The sequence below is a fragment of the Lynx canadensis genome, chromosome C2 (assembly GCF_007474595.2).
Source record: "Lynx canadensis isolate LIC74 chromosome C2, mLynCan4.pri.v2, whole genome shotgun sequence".
Taxonomy (NCBI): Eukaryota; Metazoa; Chordata; class Mammalia; order Carnivora; family Felidae; genus Lynx; species Lynx canadensis.
In genome coordinates, this window is record NC_044311.2 from 14190685 (window position 1) to 14211812 (window position 21128).

General features: G+C 35.6%; 1 protein-coding gene across 1 annotated transcript in view; it reads right to left on the minus strand.

Moving 5' to 3' along the window:
• Window positions 1-21128, minus strand: part of ZCWPW2 (zinc finger CW-type and PWWP domain containing 2) — a 131353-nt gene that overhangs the window by 6936 nt on the left and 103289 nt on the right. The window contains exons 7-8 of the mRNA XM_032594660.1: window positions 4661-4719; window positions 3509-3576 (exon numbers count right to left, since the gene is read on the minus strand). Of these exons, the coding sequence (XP_032450551.1) occupies window positions 3509-3576; window positions 4661-4719 (127 nt within the window). The remainder of the gene's footprint in view (window positions 1-3508; window positions 3577-4660; window positions 4720-21128) is intronic.

A 21128-nucleotide genomic window follows, 5' to 3' on the forward strand; every position in this document is an offset into this window, starting at 1 on the left:
ATTAAATAATCTGTGTAGTTTTTCCATTCCTGATAAGAAATAGCTTACTGTTTGTCTCTTAAATAAATCAGTCACTATTTTAAAAGCCTTCAAGGTATACTTATGGGGTTTTCTCCAATCTGTATTTTTCTACTAAATGTTTAAAGAAGCTGTTTATTTCCTTATATACCCCAAAGCTGGTATTGAAAAATATCATCTGAAATAAATTTGCAGGGTCATTTCAATATTGAAATTTTGAAAACATTCTTACAGAAGGAGGCTGAGGAGGAGGAAAAAGTACTTGGTTTTGTTTTGTTATTAAATAACCACAAACACTCCTCTTGTGTGCTCACAATTTAAATGTAGAGATGAGTACAATACAAGTTAGAATGTAATGAAGAAGAGAGCACCATTCCTGGAGACACAAACAGAAATAGGAGGCAAGGAGCTTTCTAGGAAAGGGGCATGTGGGCCAACCCCACCTTTTACCCTAGAGGCTAAAGCTGACTCCAAACCAAGAGTAGGTGGGCAAAGTTTGTCCTGAGCAGCAAAAAATCACTTGTCTCCCTGTCCCCCTTCTACCTCCCAGCCCCAGCCCCTAAGGTCTTCATGCTCCCCTGGGGCTCACCCCATGATCCAGACCTTTCCTAGATTAACCATCTTTTTCCATGCTTATCTATCTCAGGTGGCTGATGAACACATCCTTTGCTAATTTGATAATGAGTGTCATAGATTATCAGTTGGTCTGGGGTAATCTGCCAATCTTTTTTTAAACTTTTATAGACTGTTTACTACCCAAGAATAAAGGAGGTATTTTCTAACAAAAAACAATGATACAACAAAACAAATGACTAAAACCAAAAGACCAAAAGAAATCAAAACCAATTCACTAAGGGGGATACAAAGGGCAATAATGAGATTTTAAAAGTGCCTACGTCAACTACCAGTACTGTGCCCAACCTCCCTGTATTTCGCTTTAAGTTTCCTGATACTCAAAGCAACCAAGGAAACAGCTGCCACAGTTTGATTAATTTTAAGAAGATATGTGACAAGAGCACCTGGGTGGCTCAGTCAGTTAAGCCTCCGACTTCGCTCAGGTCATTATCTTACGGCTCCTGGATTCAAGCCCTGCACTGGGCTCTGTGCTGACAGCTCAGAGCCTGGAGCCTACTTCGGATTCTGTCTCCCTCTCTCTGTCCCTCCCTCACTCATACCCTGTCTCTCTCTCTCTAAAAATAAATAAACATTAAAAAAAGGAAGATAGTGACTGAGAAAAACCATATAACCTCTTAAGTGCCTTAGTTTCCCCATTGATAAAATGGGGGATATAATAATATCTAACTGTTTATCTTATATAGCTCTTGTGAGGGCTAAATAAACTAATATATTCACAGTGTTTAGAACAGTGAAGACACAGAGTAATTGATACAGGTGTTGGTATTATAGATGAATTTTCTTGTCCCTAAACACTGAAAAAAAAAAGAGTTATAGGGACAATACAAATATAGTACATAATATTCCTGGTACTAATTTTCCCCAAAACATAGATATGCTCCACAAGTAGTTATTTCTTAGATTAAATCTATATAGCCATGGGCTACAGTTTAAAATATTTAATGATTTCTATTAATTTTCTATTAATTTCTATTCAATTTTTTTCTATTAATTTCCAGAAATTCTCTCCTTGTTGGATAAGAGGGCTTCTACTGCATGTCTTTATTACAGATGAAGCAACTGATACTTGGACAGGTAAAGTAGCACTTAGTTAGCTCTCCTCCTGATCTCTAACTAAAGGACAGAGAAAAGAAATGGGTAGAGCTTAAAAATTAGAAAGGAACAGCAAATCTGGGTAGTAGGCTGCTAGGAGACTTTAGCACTTGGGAATGTAAGGAAAATGGCTCCAAAAAGTGGGGCAGACATTCAAGAAGAAGACGGTAGAATTTTCACTTGATCAAGGACTGATCCTACCTCAGGCTAAGAAGAAAAGGAGTGATATCAGAGACTTAGATCAAGGGATCCATGGAAATATGAGTAGGGGTAAAAAAACTGAGGAGGGTTAATTTACTGAAGAAGAACCACTCTTTCCAGAAGTAGTCAGCTCTTGCAAAGAACACAGTAAACTAGATATTTCTGTTTTTTAGTTGTTCAAAATGTGAAGAAGGAGTAAGACACAGATCAGGTTCACGGTCTGAACAATTAACTACTGAGACTTGAGAGCCATTCAGAATGTGAGACTCCTAAAAGGGTATCAGTGGATATCCATGGAGATGTATTCACCCATTTACACAGAAGAGTGATTTCCAGTCAATGGAGTCATGGCTGTGATGTCCTGGGGTTTCTTCCAAGGTAGCCCATTTGAGTCAGAGGGGGAAAGGATCCCAGCATTGGAGCCCTCAGCTGCAGTGCCAAGGTCTCCTAGTGGGAACTCAGTCCAGGGATGAGCAGACTTTTGCCTTTCCACAGCAATATCTGAACTAATCATGGGAGGCAAAGGGACAACTTGGCCAAGAAAAGGCACCTGAGTTAGCAGGAAAGCAGCAGCGGAATACATTTAAGAAGAGATAGAAACAACAGAATTTTGTGGTGGTTTAGGATAGGAACAAAAGGATTTTTAAAAAAATAACCACTCTGACCTTCTTCTGACTGCTTTCCTTTCTTTTTTTTTTTTTTTCAATGTTTATTTATTTTTGGGACAGAGAGAGACAGAGCATGAACGGGGGAGGGACAGAGAGAGAGGGAGACACAGAATCGGAAACAGGCTCCAGGCTCTGAGCCATCAGCCCAGAGCCCGACGCGGGGCTCGAACCCACGGACCGTGAGATCGTGACCTGGCTGAAGTCGGACACTTAACCGACCGCGCCACTCAGGCGCCCCTACTTTCCTTTCTTTTGATAAGACTAAAAATGAATGGCTGATTTAGCCATTTGAAAGGCAGTGCCATAGGACCTGGGGGTGGCCACAAAGGAGAGGGAGTATGGTGCAGGTAACTTCTTGGGGTTTAATGGGCTTTGAAACCTCTTTGCGTGGCTGCCAAAGTTCCATCTTGCAAATAAGCATTTGCCTACTTTTCAAGACTAACAAAAATGAAGGAAGAGTAAAGTGGTTTTGAAAACTTAAACTTTCTCCCCACATTCACCCTACTGTGTTCTAATACCAATGGCAATTAATTCAGCTGGAAGCCCCAAGCTGCTGCTTTTCTTCTTTCTCTCCCATTGGCACCCCTAGGCCCCCAATAATTTTGGAATGGGGAGGTCTGAATTTTAATGTATTGATGTAGGTATTTCCTCCCACAACTGCTGGTGCTTTATTTTTAAAAGAAATTAAATACATGACAGAGCCAAATTTAATGCAAGAGAATAGAAACCCAAAGACAACCCAAATACCTAGTATGAAAATTAATACCAAAATGATTCACTAAGAGTTCTCTTATATGTATATATGTACAACATTTTTTTTCTTCAAAGAACGGCAACTACATTCGGTAGAATTAGAGGTATAAGAACCAGAAGCAGGACAGGCCTTCACATACCCACATTCTCCTTTGACATGGCGTCATCTGGACAAACATTTTCGAAAGAGTATTTTAAAATAGGTTTCCTAGAAAAAGGATTTGACAGAATTAGTTTCAAAAGATTAATCACGTATATTTAAATGGCCATTTATGTATATTCATTGATCATTGTAAATTATGAATATATTTCTTTATCTTGAGGTAATTTTCCTTGGTTTTTTTAATACAGTAAGGCAGCATGATGCAGTGAAAAACCAAAGGGGAATAATATTGATCTGAGCCCTCACTAGGTGAAAAGCACTAATGATCTACCAAGTACCTTACATAGGCTTTTTTATGTAATTCTCACCCCGAAAACCTACTAAGTAATTGCTGCTCTCATTTTATAAAGAAACTGAGGCTCTGCAAAATTGAGAAATTTGACAATGTAGGTAATGGTTGAACATGACAGGGCTAAATTCTTTCAGACTGCAAAATCCATGCTTTTTCCACTACCTGTGTCACTGATTTAGAGTTAGAAAACATTTGTTCAAATGTATTTTCTCTAACCATAAGATCTTGAGAAAGCCACCTAATTTCTCTAAGTCATAAAGTTTTCATCTTTTAAATAGAGATGATTATAACATACCCCCTACCTATTTGATGAGGTTACTGTGAAATATAACTAAGATAAGGCAGTAAGTCTTTTTAAAAAAAGGTAATTACTCATCCTCTGAAAAAGGACAAAGAATAAGAGGAGGACTATCATATCAGAGCCAGTATTTGTCTTTGAGCAGGACTACTCTTAATACAGCACTAATTATCATTCATCAAAAAAATAAACTGTATGGTTGGTTCAGTGATAAACACTAAAACTTGTCATTGGTGGCTTATCAATTCATTATAAATGCCTGTTTCTTGTTTGCACTATTTTAAACTAAACACCTGCTTCTCATATGGTTGCTCACATGATATTAATCTTATACTGTTCTGGTTCAACATATTTATATAAACATAAAGCTTTCTCCATACTTCTAAGACTATTACTTATCACCTTAATTCTTTTAGAAAATTTTAATGCTTCCCTAGAGAAAAAGAATCAAGAATCAGGGGTAAATGTCATAATAATTAAATCTATTACATACACTTCAATTTCATCACAATACTTTTAAATTAAAAAAAAACCCATACCTTATCCTTCTTCTAAATTTTGGTTTCTTTTTGCCAGTAGTGTTTCTGGAAACTTGCATCTATAAAATAACAACAAAAGGATGAATTAGTTCAAATGAGACTAGATGAGTTCAGTAAGATAATGAGTCCAAATGGCCCAAGTAATTTAGTCCAGAAGAAAAACTCTGAAAAGTAGTTCTCAACCACACCTATAACTCTAGGTCAACCACCTCATAGTCACTACAATTACACCAATCTTCTCAACTTCCAGGAATGGTAGACTAATCCAATATGAATTCCCATCTCCCACATCTACTTCCCTTCCTCACTTCACAGACACATAATAATACAAAGTAAAACAATCTTTACATTCTTATACATACATGACCTTTAAAAAAGAAAGAACTATTCAGATGCCAGAAACATGTGGAATGCAAAACTATAGATAGGAACTGACATGGTGAAGGCCTACCAAAAGTATATACCAGGATAGGGCCAAAAGTGCTTGGGATTTTAATGTCTAAGCAAAGATGAGATGAAGGATGTGGAGAAATTGGAACCTCCCTACATTGTTGAAGGGAAGGTGAAATGGTGGAGCCACCCTGGAATATAACTTGATAGTTCTTCAAGATGCTAAATGTAGAATTGCTATGTGATTCAGCAATTCCATTCCTAGGTATGTACCCAAAAGAAACAAAACTATTATGTCCATACAAGAAAATGTATATAAATGTTCACAACATAATTATTCATAATAGTCAAAAAGTAGAAACAACTATCAATGGAGAGATGATATGTGATCTATCCATACAATGGAATAGTATTTAACCTTTAAAAACAATGACTAATTATACTGAAAAATACTAAACATGGGTGAATCTTGAAACCATTTTGCTCAGCGAAAAGTGAAAAAAGTCAGAACCAAAGACCACATGTTGTAGGATTCCATTTATCCAAAATGTCCATAAATAGGCAAATCCATAGAGACAGAGAAAGATTAGTAGTTTCCAGGGACTAGGAAAAGGTGGGAAATGGGCAGTGACTGCCAATGGGTATGAGGTTTTCTTTTAGGGTGATGAAAAAATGTTCTAAAATTATAAAGTGGTCTTGGTTGCAAAACTGTGATTATACTAAAAACCACTGAATTGTATACTTAAAAAGAGTGACTAAATTACATCTCAATAAAGGTATAATTTTTTTCAAAAACTTGGTGACATGGAAAAATGGAAAGTAAAGAGATAGAATATATCAATGACTAGCAAAAGGAACCCAATGTAGCAATATTACTGTTAGAAGAAAGCATAATCAGATATAAAAAAAAAAGCTATTACCTAATGCAAAAAGAAACAATCCACCTAGAAAGTATAACAGTTCTGACCTGTCTATACATAAAATCTTAGCCTTAAAATACATAAAGCAAAACAGAAAAGAATTACAAGTAGAAACTGATAAATTTACAGTTAAAATGGGATATTTTTATTTACTTCCCATAAAAAACTTATAAAGCAAAAAAATTAGCAAAGAAACAGGAGAATTCAACAATACAAGTAATAAGTTGAATCTAATAAACACATATAGAAACTGGCACTGAATAATTAAAGAATACATATTGTTTTCAAGCTTGAAACATTTACAAATTTGACCACCTCCTAGGTCACAAAGGAAGCCTCAAAAATAGTAACCGCTGTTTTAGAGCCATATTCACTGACTAAAATACATTAAGAAATCAAACCCCAAAAGATAAGTGAATAAAATTTGTAATCAATTCATAGATGTAGAAGAATTTATACTGTCCCATAAACCTTTCTGTGATAAGAGTTATGATCTATGTCATTTAGGTCAGAGTTCTTGTCTCATATTTTAGTCACTGGTATATGTGACTTAGCTTCTCACTTGGTAGTACATTTGTCTCCACGCCATACCCTGCATGCCACAGGTGCAGATAAAGTGTTCGTAGAACAAATGAATGAGTAAGTGTTCAGACAGAGATACAATAAACACAAATATCACAAGGAGAATACAGTGTCAGTGTTCCCGTCCATTCTGAACTGTCCTGTTTGTCGATTTAGGCTTTTAACGAATTCGTACGATTCACCCTCATTTCCTAAGACAGAACCTCAATGCCACTCTCACCTCTATGTTTGTTACCTTCTTTTATTTGTCTTTTCACTTTTACCTGCTAAAGTGAGCAGTGTCTCAGCCCATTTTGTCTAAATCTTTCATAGTTACACTGATCTTAATTTTACTGATCTTGAATTAAGTATCCACACTGCAAGGGTGGGATTTTTTTTTTCTAACATACTAAATGTTTAGCAGCTAGCAGAGTGCCATTCATATTGCTATGTTCAAACGCATTAACTATAATGAGATGAAGGTTGAATTTAATAACTCTCAAAACATTATTAAATAGCTTAAATACCTTAATAATCATTCAAGGGAAGTTTGTAAAAAAACACTCAGGGAATTCATATTATTATGATGCCAAAAAAAATAGGTGTTTTTTTGTGATCTTCAACCTCAAGTTAATATTCAAATATTTTTTCCACCATTTGTTTTATATATATGAAAGTAAATAAGGTAAAAAGGTATATGGAACTAGATTGTCTAAATCATTGATCTACATCTCTATAAAGACAATGTACAGCTATTATTTTTAACTCATTATTAAGGATCAGCTTAAATTATGTGCATATTTGAGTTTAAAGTGAAAGCGTTGCTACAAGGGGAAATAAGATTAAGGTAACAAAGTACAAACTATTTCATAGGTATTAATAGAAAGAAATACTGTTAAATAGCTACCATAAATCAGGAAGATTTCTGTTAGAGATAATAATTCCTTCCTGCTTTGTTAAATATTCCACAGCAGCCAAAATGAACTAGTCAGTATCACCAAATGTACTGTGCTTTCCTGCTCCAGGGCTTTGATAAATATGACGTGATGGAGAAGAACACTAAATTTGGAATGACAGGATCATGATTTGAATTTAATCCCTGGTACTTATTACCTGTATCACTTTTGGTAAGTCACTGACCACTGGAATATCTAGCAAGAGCCTGGTATGAAGTCAACACTTAACAAATATTTTCCAACTAAATGGCTATTCTGCATTTCAGGATATTCTTTTACAACTACTGCTTAAATAAATAAATAAATAAATAATAATAAATAAATAAATACCTCAGAGCATTTAGGGGTAAGATGAAATTAAATACCATGCCAGAAAGTATCTAACAGTACTCAACAATTAGTCTATGTTTGATCATTGGTTGTTTAACCTATTAGACTACTCCACTGGGTTAGTGTCAGAATTCTATCCTTTTTCCTTAAAGCATATGACAAATGGAACTTATTAGCACTTTGGTATGGTTGGACTTATGGTCCATTCGTTCCCCAAGGTTGCCATAACAAATTACCATGAACTTGGTAAAGCATCAGAAATTGATTTTGTAATAGGGCTGTAGGATAGAAGTATGTCTCTTATGGACAGACTCTTTTGTGTGTGTGTGTTTGAAAAAAAAAATGTTTATTTATTTTGAGAGAGAGAGAGAGAGAGAGAGAGAGAGAGAATGAGGAGGGGGGGGGCAGAGACAGAGAGATAGAGAATCCCAAGCAAGCTCCACACTGTCAGCACAGAGCCCAATATGGAGTTTGATCCCACGAATCAGGAGATCATGACTTGAACTGAAATCAACAGTCAGATGCATAACTGACTGAGCCACCCAGGTGCCCCTGGACAGACCCTTAAGGACAATTTCATTGGGTTAGGATCCACCTAATTCAGGATGATTTCATATAAAAATCCTTACCTTAATTACATCTGCAATGATCCTTATTCCAAATAAGGTCACATTCTGAGGTTCCTGATACTTTTGGGGGCTGCTATTCACCCACAAGTAGATACTATAATCTTTATCTATTCCACCCCTTCCACTTCTCTTCCTGTGTTACACTGCTGATTCTCCTATGTCGTTGAGCCCCAGGCTATTCAGAGTCAGGACCACCATGTGAGAATCAGCAACAACTGAGAGTTTGTTAGACATGCAAATTCTTATGTCCATCCTAGGCCTACTGTGGGGTCCAGAAATCCATATTTAAATAAGCTATTCAGATGACTTGTATGCAAACTGGAGTTTTTCAGGCATTAGTCTATCTAGCCCACACCCATCCATACAAATATGTTATATATTGTCATTGATTATAAGGAAACCAAAGCAAGTATTAATTCTTTTCTTGTTAGATGTAAAAAAAACAAGAGACATACATAAAGAGGGCAAATGCCATTTACTGCGAAAAAACGTGTGTGTGTGTGTGTGTGTGTGTGTGTACATATATATAATGATAATTAGGATTACTGGCTTGAATTGCAAGTGATAGAAGTGCCTCTAATTGCCAAGATCAGATAATCCATAGGAATTGTGTTTACATCAGATTTATATAATCTTCATAAAGTGACTTGACATTGTCCATTTCCTTAAATCACTATTCATCTAAATGAAAATCATTTTATTTTTAAGAAGAACAAGTTTGTTAGCTGTGTTAAATCTGAGGACATAGAATTTTGATTCAGCATTTTATGCTCATAGAAGACATAAATATGTTTTGTAACCTTCCATTGAGAGTAATTATCAATGATCACTAAAGAGATGCTTACTTTGACAGAATTTCCAAACATGAATCTGTGCCTTGAATAATGTACACAAACTCCTTGTCAAAAGTTATCATATAGAAGGAAATGCCAATATTCTCATTTCCCTTTGGAAAATCTACTGGGAAAGTATGCTTGGAATAAGGATGAAAACCAGTTTTATGCAGCATTTTAAGTGGTGGTTATTACTTAATCTGAGTATCTGGAGAGTACAAATAATAAAGTTAAGTCTTCAGACCTAGATAATGATTGTTTTTCAATCTTCTTTGAAAAGGGGGAAAGTTAGATAATCATTTTCTAGCTCTATTTTAAACACGATTTTAATAGAATACAAATCTAGTGCTTCTTACATAAATGTCAGTCAATTACCATATGTTCCAGTCCAGTCACTCTCACTAGAGTTCAGTATTCCTGCAAGATTTGGACAATATCAGAGATCAATCCTTGGCAATATGATTTATAAATATCTTGCTGTCCCCTGCACTATCTTTAGCCATGTCTAAGTTCTCACTAAAGTACTGAGGATTTCTCTGCTTTGAGGGGCTTAGCAGAGAAAACACTGGAGTGTGTACTCAAGCAGTGAGCTGAGACACAGGAGAATATTTTCCCTAAAAATAGAAGTTGGCCACTAGACCACCTTAAATAGAAGGCATGAAAGACTTTCTATTAACACCTCCCAATCCTGGCTGAGGATACAAGTAACAGCATACTTCAAGAAACTAGCCACTTCACTGACAATTTTTAAAATCTTGGACTTAATTTTTTTAATAGTTTTTGACTACCTATAGCTGGGATATAACACATAAATTCACTATGGTTTTTAAAAAAAATAGGAAAGATTTCAATTATATCTATAAAGAGATTAAGAATACTAAAAGCCAATAAAAACAGGGTGTCTAGAGACTCAAAGACCCCCATGAAAAGCAGCACTTATGTCACAGTTGTTTATCTGATTAAATGGTACCAGTAAATTAGATTATTTCATCTCTGTTTTGATCCCCTATATTCTCTATTTTGATCAGGGATGGTAGTTACAGGATTGTATACACTTAAAAACTCATGAAACTCTACACTTAAGATCTTCCATTGTGTTTAAATTTTACCTCAATCAAAAATTAAATTAAGAAAAATGTAAGTCAAATGAAGAAACCTGTAGTAACTAACAATATAGAAAATGGCAAAATGGTGATAGAATACCTGAATGATTCAAGTTTGGGGAACACTGGCCTATCTATGGAAAGGTGAACGACACCCACAACGAATACAAAAGGAAACCAAATGAGTTTTGAATTCTGACTGTGACTCTTCCCAAGGGGTTCTTCTGCTTACTATTCTTTTCAGAGATTTCTCTCTGCCTGGGGCTAGAAGCCAGCAGTAAGGATCTATTATAATATTTATCTTTGGGGAAAGATGCATATAAAGCTAGTGAATCAAGTGAGTTGCAGTACATGAATTCCATATTAACAGCAAGCTTATTAATTAACACAAATATTTAGACATCTAGTCATAAAATATAAGCAACTTATACTGAAACTGGGCTAATGAAAATTTTCTGCTTTAGTATAAAGAATTTTTGCAATAATTTTAGGGGAAAATATTTTTTCATCAGAAAATACAATAGCCTAATTTCCTCATACAGAAATGTATAAATCAAGAGAGTGATCATTAATTTTGTCTTTCAAAGTGTTACAAGTTAAAGTCTTGGCATTAATAAAAGCAAAGTGTTAGGAAAAAAAGATACCATACATGCACATTATAATCTCTGTATATAAGCCAAATTAGAAAGCCAAATGACAAAGAGATCCTTTTCCAATTAGTAACAATATCTGAGATAGCCTTAATTAGAAATATATAAAATTTTACACTAAAAAAACTAAAGAGAAATGAATAGACAGTTATGTTTCTGCATGCGTTTATTTAGTATTATAAACATGTACTTTTTCCCTAAATTAATACAGAGATTTTCTACAATGCCAATCATCATCTCAACAGAATTCTTCTTGGGACTTCACTAAATAACTCTAAAGTTCATTTGTGTGTAGTTGAAGCTATTTAAATTGTGCCTTTATTGGGGCGCCTGGGTGGCTCAGTCGGTTAAGCGGCCGACTTCGGCCCAGGTCATGATCTCGCGGTCTGTGAGTTTGAGCCCCGCGTCGGGCTCTGTGCTGACAGCTCAGAGCCTGGAGCCTGTTTCAGATTCTGTGTCTTCCTCTCTCTGGCCCTCCCCCGTTCATGCTTTGTCTCTCTCTGTCTCAAAAATAAACGCTAAAAAAAAAAAAAATTAAATTGTGCCTTTATTGGGGCTGCTAAAGGAAAGGCAAGATAGGGTAGGGTGAACTGTTCAGGATTGGCTAGTTTGAATAATTCTGGAGGGCTCTGGCCTATGGGAATGGTCTCCAGTTGCCTGGTACTTGATTCTGGGATGATTTAGGGCAATGGAAATAATGGCTTCATGTTTCAGAGTTTGGTAAGAAGGTGGTTGAGGGATATGGGTTTGGGACTGGTTGGTTTGCCTATGAAAGATGTACCCTTTGCTACCTAAAAGGGGCAGTCCTTCGCCCACTAGAAAGGTTTTTTTAAATGGCAATACATCATAATATACAGAAAACAGAAATATACATACATACACACACATATACACAGACACAATACAATCTGAAAAAGTAAACAGACAAAAACCAGGAAAACAATTTTTGAAAAATTACAGTCATGAAGGATCACGAATTCACACATTACAGATAAACAATAATTAAAGCAATTTGAAATCTGTTTTAAGACCAGATAGATTGGGGCGCCTGGGTGGCTCAGTTGGTTGAGGATTTGACTCTTGATCATGGCTCAGGTCATGATCTCACGGCTGGTGAATTCAAACCCTGCCTTGGGCTCTGTGCTGACAATGCAGAGCCTGCTTGGGATGCTCTCTCTTCCTCTCTCTCTGCCCCTTCCCTGCCTGTGCTGGTGTGTGCATGTTCTCTCTCTCTCTCTCTCTCTCTCTCTCTCTCAAAACTAAATAAATAAACTTAAAATACAGAGACCAGATAGATGAATAGATATAGAAATAGGTATTTTGACATGTTAAGTGTTTATGAAGAAGATATGTTATACATTATAAAGAAGATTCAAAACAGTAAAGAAGGGAAAGATTACTTGTTAGTCAATAAATGGTATCGGAGGGACACCTGGGTGGCTCAGGTTAAGCATCCAACTCCTGGTTTTGGCTCAGTACATGATCTCATGGTTTCGTGAGTTCAAGCCATGTGTCAGGCCCTGCAATGACACTATGGAGCCTTCTTGGGATTCTCTCTCTCCCTCTCTCTACCCCTTCCCCACTCATACTGTCTCTGACTCCCTCAAAATAAATAAACTTAAAAAAATTAAATGAATGGTATTGGAATAACTAGCAGTATAGGGGAGGAAAAATGTCTTTTCCTCTATCTTTCTAAGTTCTCAGTTGGGGCCCCTGTAACAAAAAAAATAGATTAACAAGAGAAAAGCATACGGATTTATCTAATTTAAGTTTTATGTGACCTAGGAGCCTTCATTAAGAACATGAAGACCCAAAGAAGCAGTTAAACTTGAGAGTTTTTATGCTACGCTTGAAGAGTGGAAGGTCATGGGAATATGTGACAGGACAGGAAAGGGTAGGAGCTAATTGCAGTAAACTGTGGGAAGCAGTAAGGCTTATTCCCTCAGATTCCTCTTGGGCTCCCTTTGTCTTCAGAGGCAAGAATGCTCCTTTTCTTCGAGTCTAGGGATGACATCTCACATGAGGCTCTTATAACCTGCTCCAAGGAAAGTCAGAAAATCCTTCCTGCACCTGCCATTTCACAAATTCCTTCCGCTTGAAATACTCAATATACCAAGATGCCATATTTGGGGGTAACATGTCCCGAACCCCATCATTAGCAACTTGTGTAAAATTTTTACACCCTATTCTCACACCTCATATAAAAATAAATCCATATTCCCATAATAATAGGAAAATGCATAAAGCTATGAAATGCATAAAGGACATAGCACTGTGCTTTGCACTTTACACAAATTGTCAGAACAGTCTTACTTTGCAATACTTCCATTCTTCCCACTTACCCAGGAGGAGACTGAGAGCTTAGAGGTAAGCAGCTAACTTAAGACCACACTGCTAGAAGGTGACAGAGCCAGGATACCTTGACAGTCTACCTCTAGAGGTCCTCTTCCATACTCACTCTACTGCATTAGTATCTATGAAGTCTATGCTAAGTAATAAATAAAAAATCTCAGAAATGTAGATGTGAGCACACCACATACAAATACTTCTGTATTTCCAGGAAAAAAAATGACAGAAAAGCAAGCATATATTGAAACTATGACAAAAAATTAATATTTTCATTACTAGTATATAAAATGTTCATCTAGGGGTGCCTGGGTGGCTCAGTCGGTTAAGTGTCTGACTTCAGCTCAGGTCATGATCTCACAGTCTGTGAGTTCGAGCCCCACGTCAGGCTCTGTGCTGACAGCTTGGAGCCTGGAGGCTGCTTCAGATTCTGTGTCTCCCTCTCTCTCTTCCCCTCCCCTGCTCATACTCTGTCTCTCTCTGTCTCAAAAATTAAAAAAAAACATTTCAAAAAATTAAAAATAAAAAATAAATAAAATGTTCATATAAATTTGTAAGAAAATATTAAGAACTCAGGCACAATTTACCTCAAGTCAAAGAAATGCAAATTAAAAGAATAAAGTATGATGTACCCTGGCAACAAAATCTTTATGTAATAACACCTGTCGATGACTGTGGCGTTTGCATGCACTGCTGGTGAGACTGAACAACCTGACATGTTCCTGTTTATTGTCCTAGGGATCCTTCTACTGGGAATTATCAGAAGGAAACAAAACATGTGGTGGGAAAGGAAGCAATATTCACAGAGATTTGCATCAAAGTGTGACCAACTGCAATAGGAGAAAGATGAAATGAATCATAACATATTTTAATAAAGGGCAGTCTTTTAAATCATGTCACAAAAGCTCTAAAGTCCTAAAAGAAAAAGTTTTACTACATATAAGCACAGCAAGAGAACTAGAAAAAAACTTAAAAGGCAAACCGAAAAAATGTTTGCAGCATATTAACAAAGTATTAAGGATCAATAACTAAAAGAGCACCTACAAATCGAGAGAGAGAGAGAGAGAAGAGAGGCCAGCCTATGGAAGAAACGGGCGGGAGTATAAATAGGCAGTTTTCAGAAGAAATATAATGTCCAATAAGTACATTAAACAATGCTCAACTTCATTAAAATAAAAAAATAAGTAACAGCAAATGAAAGTAACAATGACATGTTTTTCACCTTTTAAATATTGGCAAATATGTAAAGATTGGTGATATCTAAAGCTGGCAAGAGAGTGAGAAAAGCATTGGTAAGAATATTCAGATATAGCTGTTTTGAAAAGAATTTGACAGTACTTTACTAGAATTTTTAACTATTATTTGGAAATAATTTTAGAATTGCAGAAAATTGCATATTAGCTCAAAAGAGTTCCCATATATCCTTCAGCCTGCTTCCCCTAATGTTGTTAACATTACACATATCATAGTACAATTATCAAAACAAAAAATTAACATTGCTATAAAATTCTTAACTAAATAAAGATCTAATTTAAATTTCATCAGTTTTTCCATTGATGTCCTTTTTTTTGTTTCAGGATCCAACTAGGATTACACATTACGTTTGGTTGTTATGGCCTTTTGTTTCCTTCAATATGTAACAATATTTCAATCTTTCCTTATATATAACCAGATTTTAAACACCCACATCATTTACCCGAGCAATTTCACTTATAGGAATTATTCTGTTGAAATTTGGGCACAAATGTGCAAAAATGGACAAGGATGCTTATTTCCAGATTTCGAAATCCTGAAATGTTAGAGGTGAAGTAACAAGCGGGAAGAAAATGACTTATCCTTTCCACTTTAAACACTTTTGTATTCCTTGGTATTTTTTCCCTAGTATGTATTACATAAGTTTATAATAAAAATACAATAAAACAAAGTATAAAGAAAAAAGACTGTTAATGGCTAGAGTTGGCATGTTAAAGCAGTCTCGATATTCTCTTACACTAATAACAGGACAGTAATTGGTAAAATAACGGGGAATATTTTGGATGGGAGATGTTTAACAATTTGGCAAAATTCAAAATATGCCTACTCTTTGAAACAGCAAGCCCTCTTCTAGAAATTTTTAGTGTAGAAATATTTACAGAAACATTTAAAGAGGTTTGTATATACTGATGTTGCTGCATTTTTATTTATAATTTTACTAATTCAGAATCAACCTAAATGTCCAAGAGAGTGTTCTACATGAAGACATTTCCATAAAATTATATGCTATGCTACTGGGTAAGACCTGGTAAATCTCTGACTTGAAAAGATGTCCAAAATATATTATTATTATTATTATTATATTAATATTAATATTTATTTATTTTTGAGACAGGGAGACAGAGTGTGAGCAGGGGAGGGGCAGAGAGAGGGAGACACAGAATCCAAAGCAGGCTCCAGGTTCTGAGATGTCAGCACAGAGCCCAAAGCAGAGCTCTAACCCATGAACTGTGAGATCCTGACCTGAGCCAAAGTTGGACACTTAACCGACGGAGCCCCCCAGACGCCCCCACAATATATTATTGAATGAAAAAAGTTTAATTCATTTATGTTAATAAAGTACATATATGTATACATATACATATTTTATTTATTCATAAGCATTTATTTGTGCACACGATACCTATATCTATACACGCATAAAGTATATAAAACTATTAACAGTTGCTTTTCTTTTAAAATTGAAATTATAGCTGGGAAAGGGTTTATACCTATTTTTTGTGTTTAAAAATTTTTTTTAAATACTTATTTATTTTTGAGGGAGAGACAGTGCTTGAGTGGGGGAGCAAGCGACATAGAGAAAGGGAGACACAGAATCTGAAGCAGGCTCCAGGCTCTGAGCTGTCAGTACAGAGCCCAAAGCAGGGCTTGAAACCATGAAACATAAGATCATGACCTGAGCTGAAGTCGGACGCTTAAGTGACTAAGCCACCCAGGTACCCCTATTTTTTGTTTTTTTCACAATGCTACTTCTCTAATTAAAAACAAAACAAAACAAAACAAAAAACTCTTAAAAGTAATAAGAATGGTAAAACAACATGAAAAAGATTTGTGATATAAGGCATAAATGAAAACAATAATGGTACATTACTCAATGATTAAAGCCATGCAAATAAACATATGCATATAGAAATAACTGTAAACAAATGCATAAAATTAATTAAAAATTATAGTTGAGGGGATGGATTTTGGATGATTTAAAAATTCTGTTCTCCAAATACAATGTTATTATATTACTTCGAAAAAAATTATATTATGATTAAAATGTTGGACTTCCTTAAAAAAAAGACTTTTACATAATCTTAACTATCTAATAGACTATGATGCTATTATAAGTCTGAAAATTTTAAATATTCTTAAATCCTTCCTATTGCTAAGAAGAAATTAGAGAAGTACTAGGCATTTACTAAACAAGTACCTACAAAATGTAGCAAACTCTATGCTGTTTTAATTGCTTTTCATGTTAACCTTTATAACAACCATACAAGGTAATTCTTATTGTTCCCAAATCAGAGATTAATCCAATGAGGCACAAAGATGTTAACTTGCCTAAGGTGACACAACTAAGTAGCAGAACTAGCCCTTGAAAGCAGATCTGGTTCATTCATAAGTTCCTACTCCTTCTACCGCAATATACTGTTTCCTGAATCTTCGTCTTTTATATTCAAACATCTCGCAGAACTGTAACAGGCAACACCATCAGCTACTCCACCATCTTCCCCATATACTACTATTTTTATTCTTTTATTTCTTTATTTCTTGGGCCAAGTGACCCAGATATTTACTCTGGTCTGCACAAGTCCTTTGACATTCTGAAAGTATTTACTGAGCTGTTATAAATATTTCATGGAATATTAGAGCAGGAAGGGACTTAGGAGACAATCCAGATCTTCCCCTTCTTTTTTTTTTTTTTTTTTTTTTTTTTTTGCAAGCGGAACTCAGAGGTAGGTGAGACTTACTCTAATTCTTTTTCATTCAGACTGCTGCCATTGGGCAGAGCAGTGGTCAGGTGAAAAGGTGTGAGCACCTTTACTACTCACCTCTATCTTAACATGTGGCTGAAGAGCTAAAAGAAGGGGCCTATGGGAATGGCAGAGGCTTGCAGATAGAGCTCTCATACTTGACCCAAGAAGCACTTTCCTAATAGGTACTTAGGAACAGTATTCAAGGTGGGAACATTCTTATACCTTGGTTCAAACAGGTTGTAGAGACTGCCACTACAACTCAGCACAGGCCAACACCTAACTTTGACAACTTATTCCTCAAGGTCATTTCATGATTCAAGGGAGGCAAGTGACACTGGTTAGCTTTAATCTATCAAGCCCATTTGGGGAATTTATCCTATAAAAATAATGGCATCAGTATTTTAAATATACGCATAAAGATGTTTATTAAAGCATTGCATGTAGCAGTATCAAACCACAACAGCAACTTGAAAAACTCCCAAACATTCATCAATATAGAGCTCACTGATTAAAACTGATATATCTGTTATGGTATGCTATGTAGAAGGCTAAAAACAGATCTGTATCTGCGTAAGTAGTTAAATCTGTAGAATAATATATATAATAAGATCTCATTGTTGTAAAAACAAGACAATCACAAAGCATTTATACATGTACATATATACCTCTGTTTATATAAATAAAGAAAATAGACTATTAAGACTTGCAACCCAGGGTAAGGGGCTGTACAGCAAACTACCTTACTTGTTTTTATCATTCATCTTTGTAATGTAATTTTTGCAGTGGTGAACATCCCTATGCCTATTTTCTTTATTCATTAACCACAGACAACAATGATTACCTCACATAATTGTTGTTGAATCAAATGAAGTAATGTATGTGTATCCCTGGCTTTTGTAGGCACTTAATACATCATACTGTTATTTTTAAAAAATTTTATTTATTTAATTTTGAGAGAAAGACAGAGCACGAGCAGGGGAGGGGCAGAGAGAGAAGGAGATACAGAATCTGAAACAGGCTCCAGGCCCTGAGCTGTCAGCACAGAGCCCGACCCGGGGCTCAAATGCATGAATGCGAGATCAGGACCTGAGCTGAACGCTTAACTGACTGAGCCACCCAGGTGCCCCACATATCATCATCATCATCATCAACATCATCATCATCATCATCATCATCATCATCATCTTTTGCTTTCACACCAGCAACTTTCTTTTGTCCACCTATAGTGTTTTATATAAAACAGTTCTATCTTTAAAAATTTTTTTAACCTTTATTTATTTTTGAGAGGCAGAGAGAGAGAACAAGCAGGGGAGGAACAGAGAGAGAGGGAGACACAGAATCTGAAGCAGGCTCCAGGCTCTGAGCTGTCAGCACAGAGCCTGACACAGGGCTCCAACCCACAAATTGCGAGATCATGACCTGAGCCGAAGTCAGTTGCTTAACCGACTGAGCCACCCAGGCTCCCCAAAACAGTTCTATCTTTAAAAAAAAATACTGTCTTCGATATCCATAGATCCAAATGTATAAAAAAATAAAAGCTACCATATTAGTTGAAATTAACACTCAAACTCTAATAGGACTAGCTTGCTAAACTTTAATAAGAACTAAGAAAAACTAAGATTAAGTAAAATTATCTAAGGAGCACTGTGGGAGTATGGCAAATTCCTTAACTTCTCTAACTATAAATGATGTCCTTTGTAAGATGATGATGATAATGTCTGCTATGCCTTCTTCCCAAATAATCTCAATATGTAAATATTTAAACATAGATTTCTTATCACTATTGTAAAGTGTTTACAAATGGTAAGGGTAGCAATACTATGAAATATTTCTAAATGTTTATTTTTTTGAAATACAAAGAGATCAATACATTTCATGTATCTGTGTTTAGTAATGTTTGATTTTAAGACTGTTAAAAGTCATCTCAAATTTCCTATTACAGATTTATAAGTGTTTTCCATGATTTCTCAGTAACTGCACTTCTATTCTTACAGCTAAATATATACTTAAATACATTACAATATGTTGAATAGAAAATAAGTAAATTATTCAGTAATTTCAAGAACAATGTGTTTATTCCACTCCATAAAAAGCCTGCACTTGCATGCAGTTTCTTAACAATACAGTATTGTAAATGTAGATTCTCTTCCTTATGATTTTAACATTTTGTTTTCTCTAGCTTAATGTATTATAAGAATATAGTATATATTACATATAACATACAGAAATCTGTATTAATCGATTATTTATGTTTTTAGTAAGGCCTTCAGTTGGCAATAGGCTATTAGTAGTTAAGTTTTGGGGGAGTCAGAAGTTATACATGGGTTTCTGACTATAGTGGTCAGTGCCCCAAACCTCTGTTGTTCAAGGGTCAATTGTATCTCTGTGGTTTGCTGAGTCTAGCAGCACATTCAAAAATCATGCCAAATGTTAGACAGTTTTTGTGAAATAGTTCTGTTCCATGCATTGCAAGATATCTAGTTTCCTTAACCTTTGCCCAACAAAATGCCCTGTATTCCCCAAATTACTATAACCCAAGACACTTCTACAAATTCCTAACATATCTCATAGGGAGATGTCTCTCAAATTATCTGTGTTAAAGGATGTTTTGTCCCTAATTTGCCTAAGATCTATACTTCTATACAAAATTAAAAACAGAAACAAGTTACTAGGAAAAAAGTGAAATAGAAAACAAATATAAAATATAAGTTCTATTTTATCATTACATTCAACAGAAAAATGACCCTGTGGAATTACTATACAAGTTTCTAAATGGTTCCTCTCATTTTTGGCTTTTATCTCATTGCAGACCAATAATAAATAGTTTGCAGACCAGCTCTGGTCCATGGACCACACTTTAAATAGCACTGTCCTAAAGACAGTAGTATAGCTTTCACTGAGAATCACTGGTAAAAATAAAACAGTATATAAAAATGTTAGTTATTATCCTTATCATTTTTTATTCTAAATATCCTTTAGCTGAGACTAAAATAAACAATTCTACCCACATTAATAATCCTATCTCAAAAATTCCTGTCTAAATCTTCAGACATACACACAAGTCCTATTTCCTCTTGTTTGTTTTTAAACGCTTATGTATTTATTTTGAGAGAGAGAGAGAGAGAGAGAGAGAGAGCGAGCGAGCACTCCCGTGCAGGCAGGGGAGGGGCGGAGAGAAAGGGAGAGAGAGAATCCCAAGTAGACTCTGTGTTGTCAGCACAGAGCTCGACATAGGGCTCAATTCCACAAACTGAGATCGTCCTGCATCAAAATCAAGAGTTCGACGCTCAACCGACTGAGCCACCCAGGCACCCCTTCTTTCTTTTTTAAAAGGCAACCTTGTCTTCTATGATATTGACTTCCTCTCTGCAAAGGTGCAGCAACATTATTTAGCCAGTGAAAAGTACAAACTACTTTTACAAGTCAAAAAGCAAAAGAGTTGATTTTAAAAAGGCCCATGACCTATATACATACTCAGAATATAAAAACAACACTTACTTCCTTGCCTGTTCATCTATAGGTTTGTGTCCAACATCTTTTCTGTTCTTCCAGGTTACACTCAACCTTTCCTGGGTCCACCCTGCACCAACACCACCATTCAACACAGGAAATACTACAGGGATAGGCTTTCCTTTCAATCACAGTTCTTTTTATGACACCAATATATTATTTGTCTAAAAGAATTTGTTTTAAGAATTGGCTCTTTCGGGGCGCCTGGGTGGCGCAGTCGGTTAAGCGTCCGACTCAGCCAG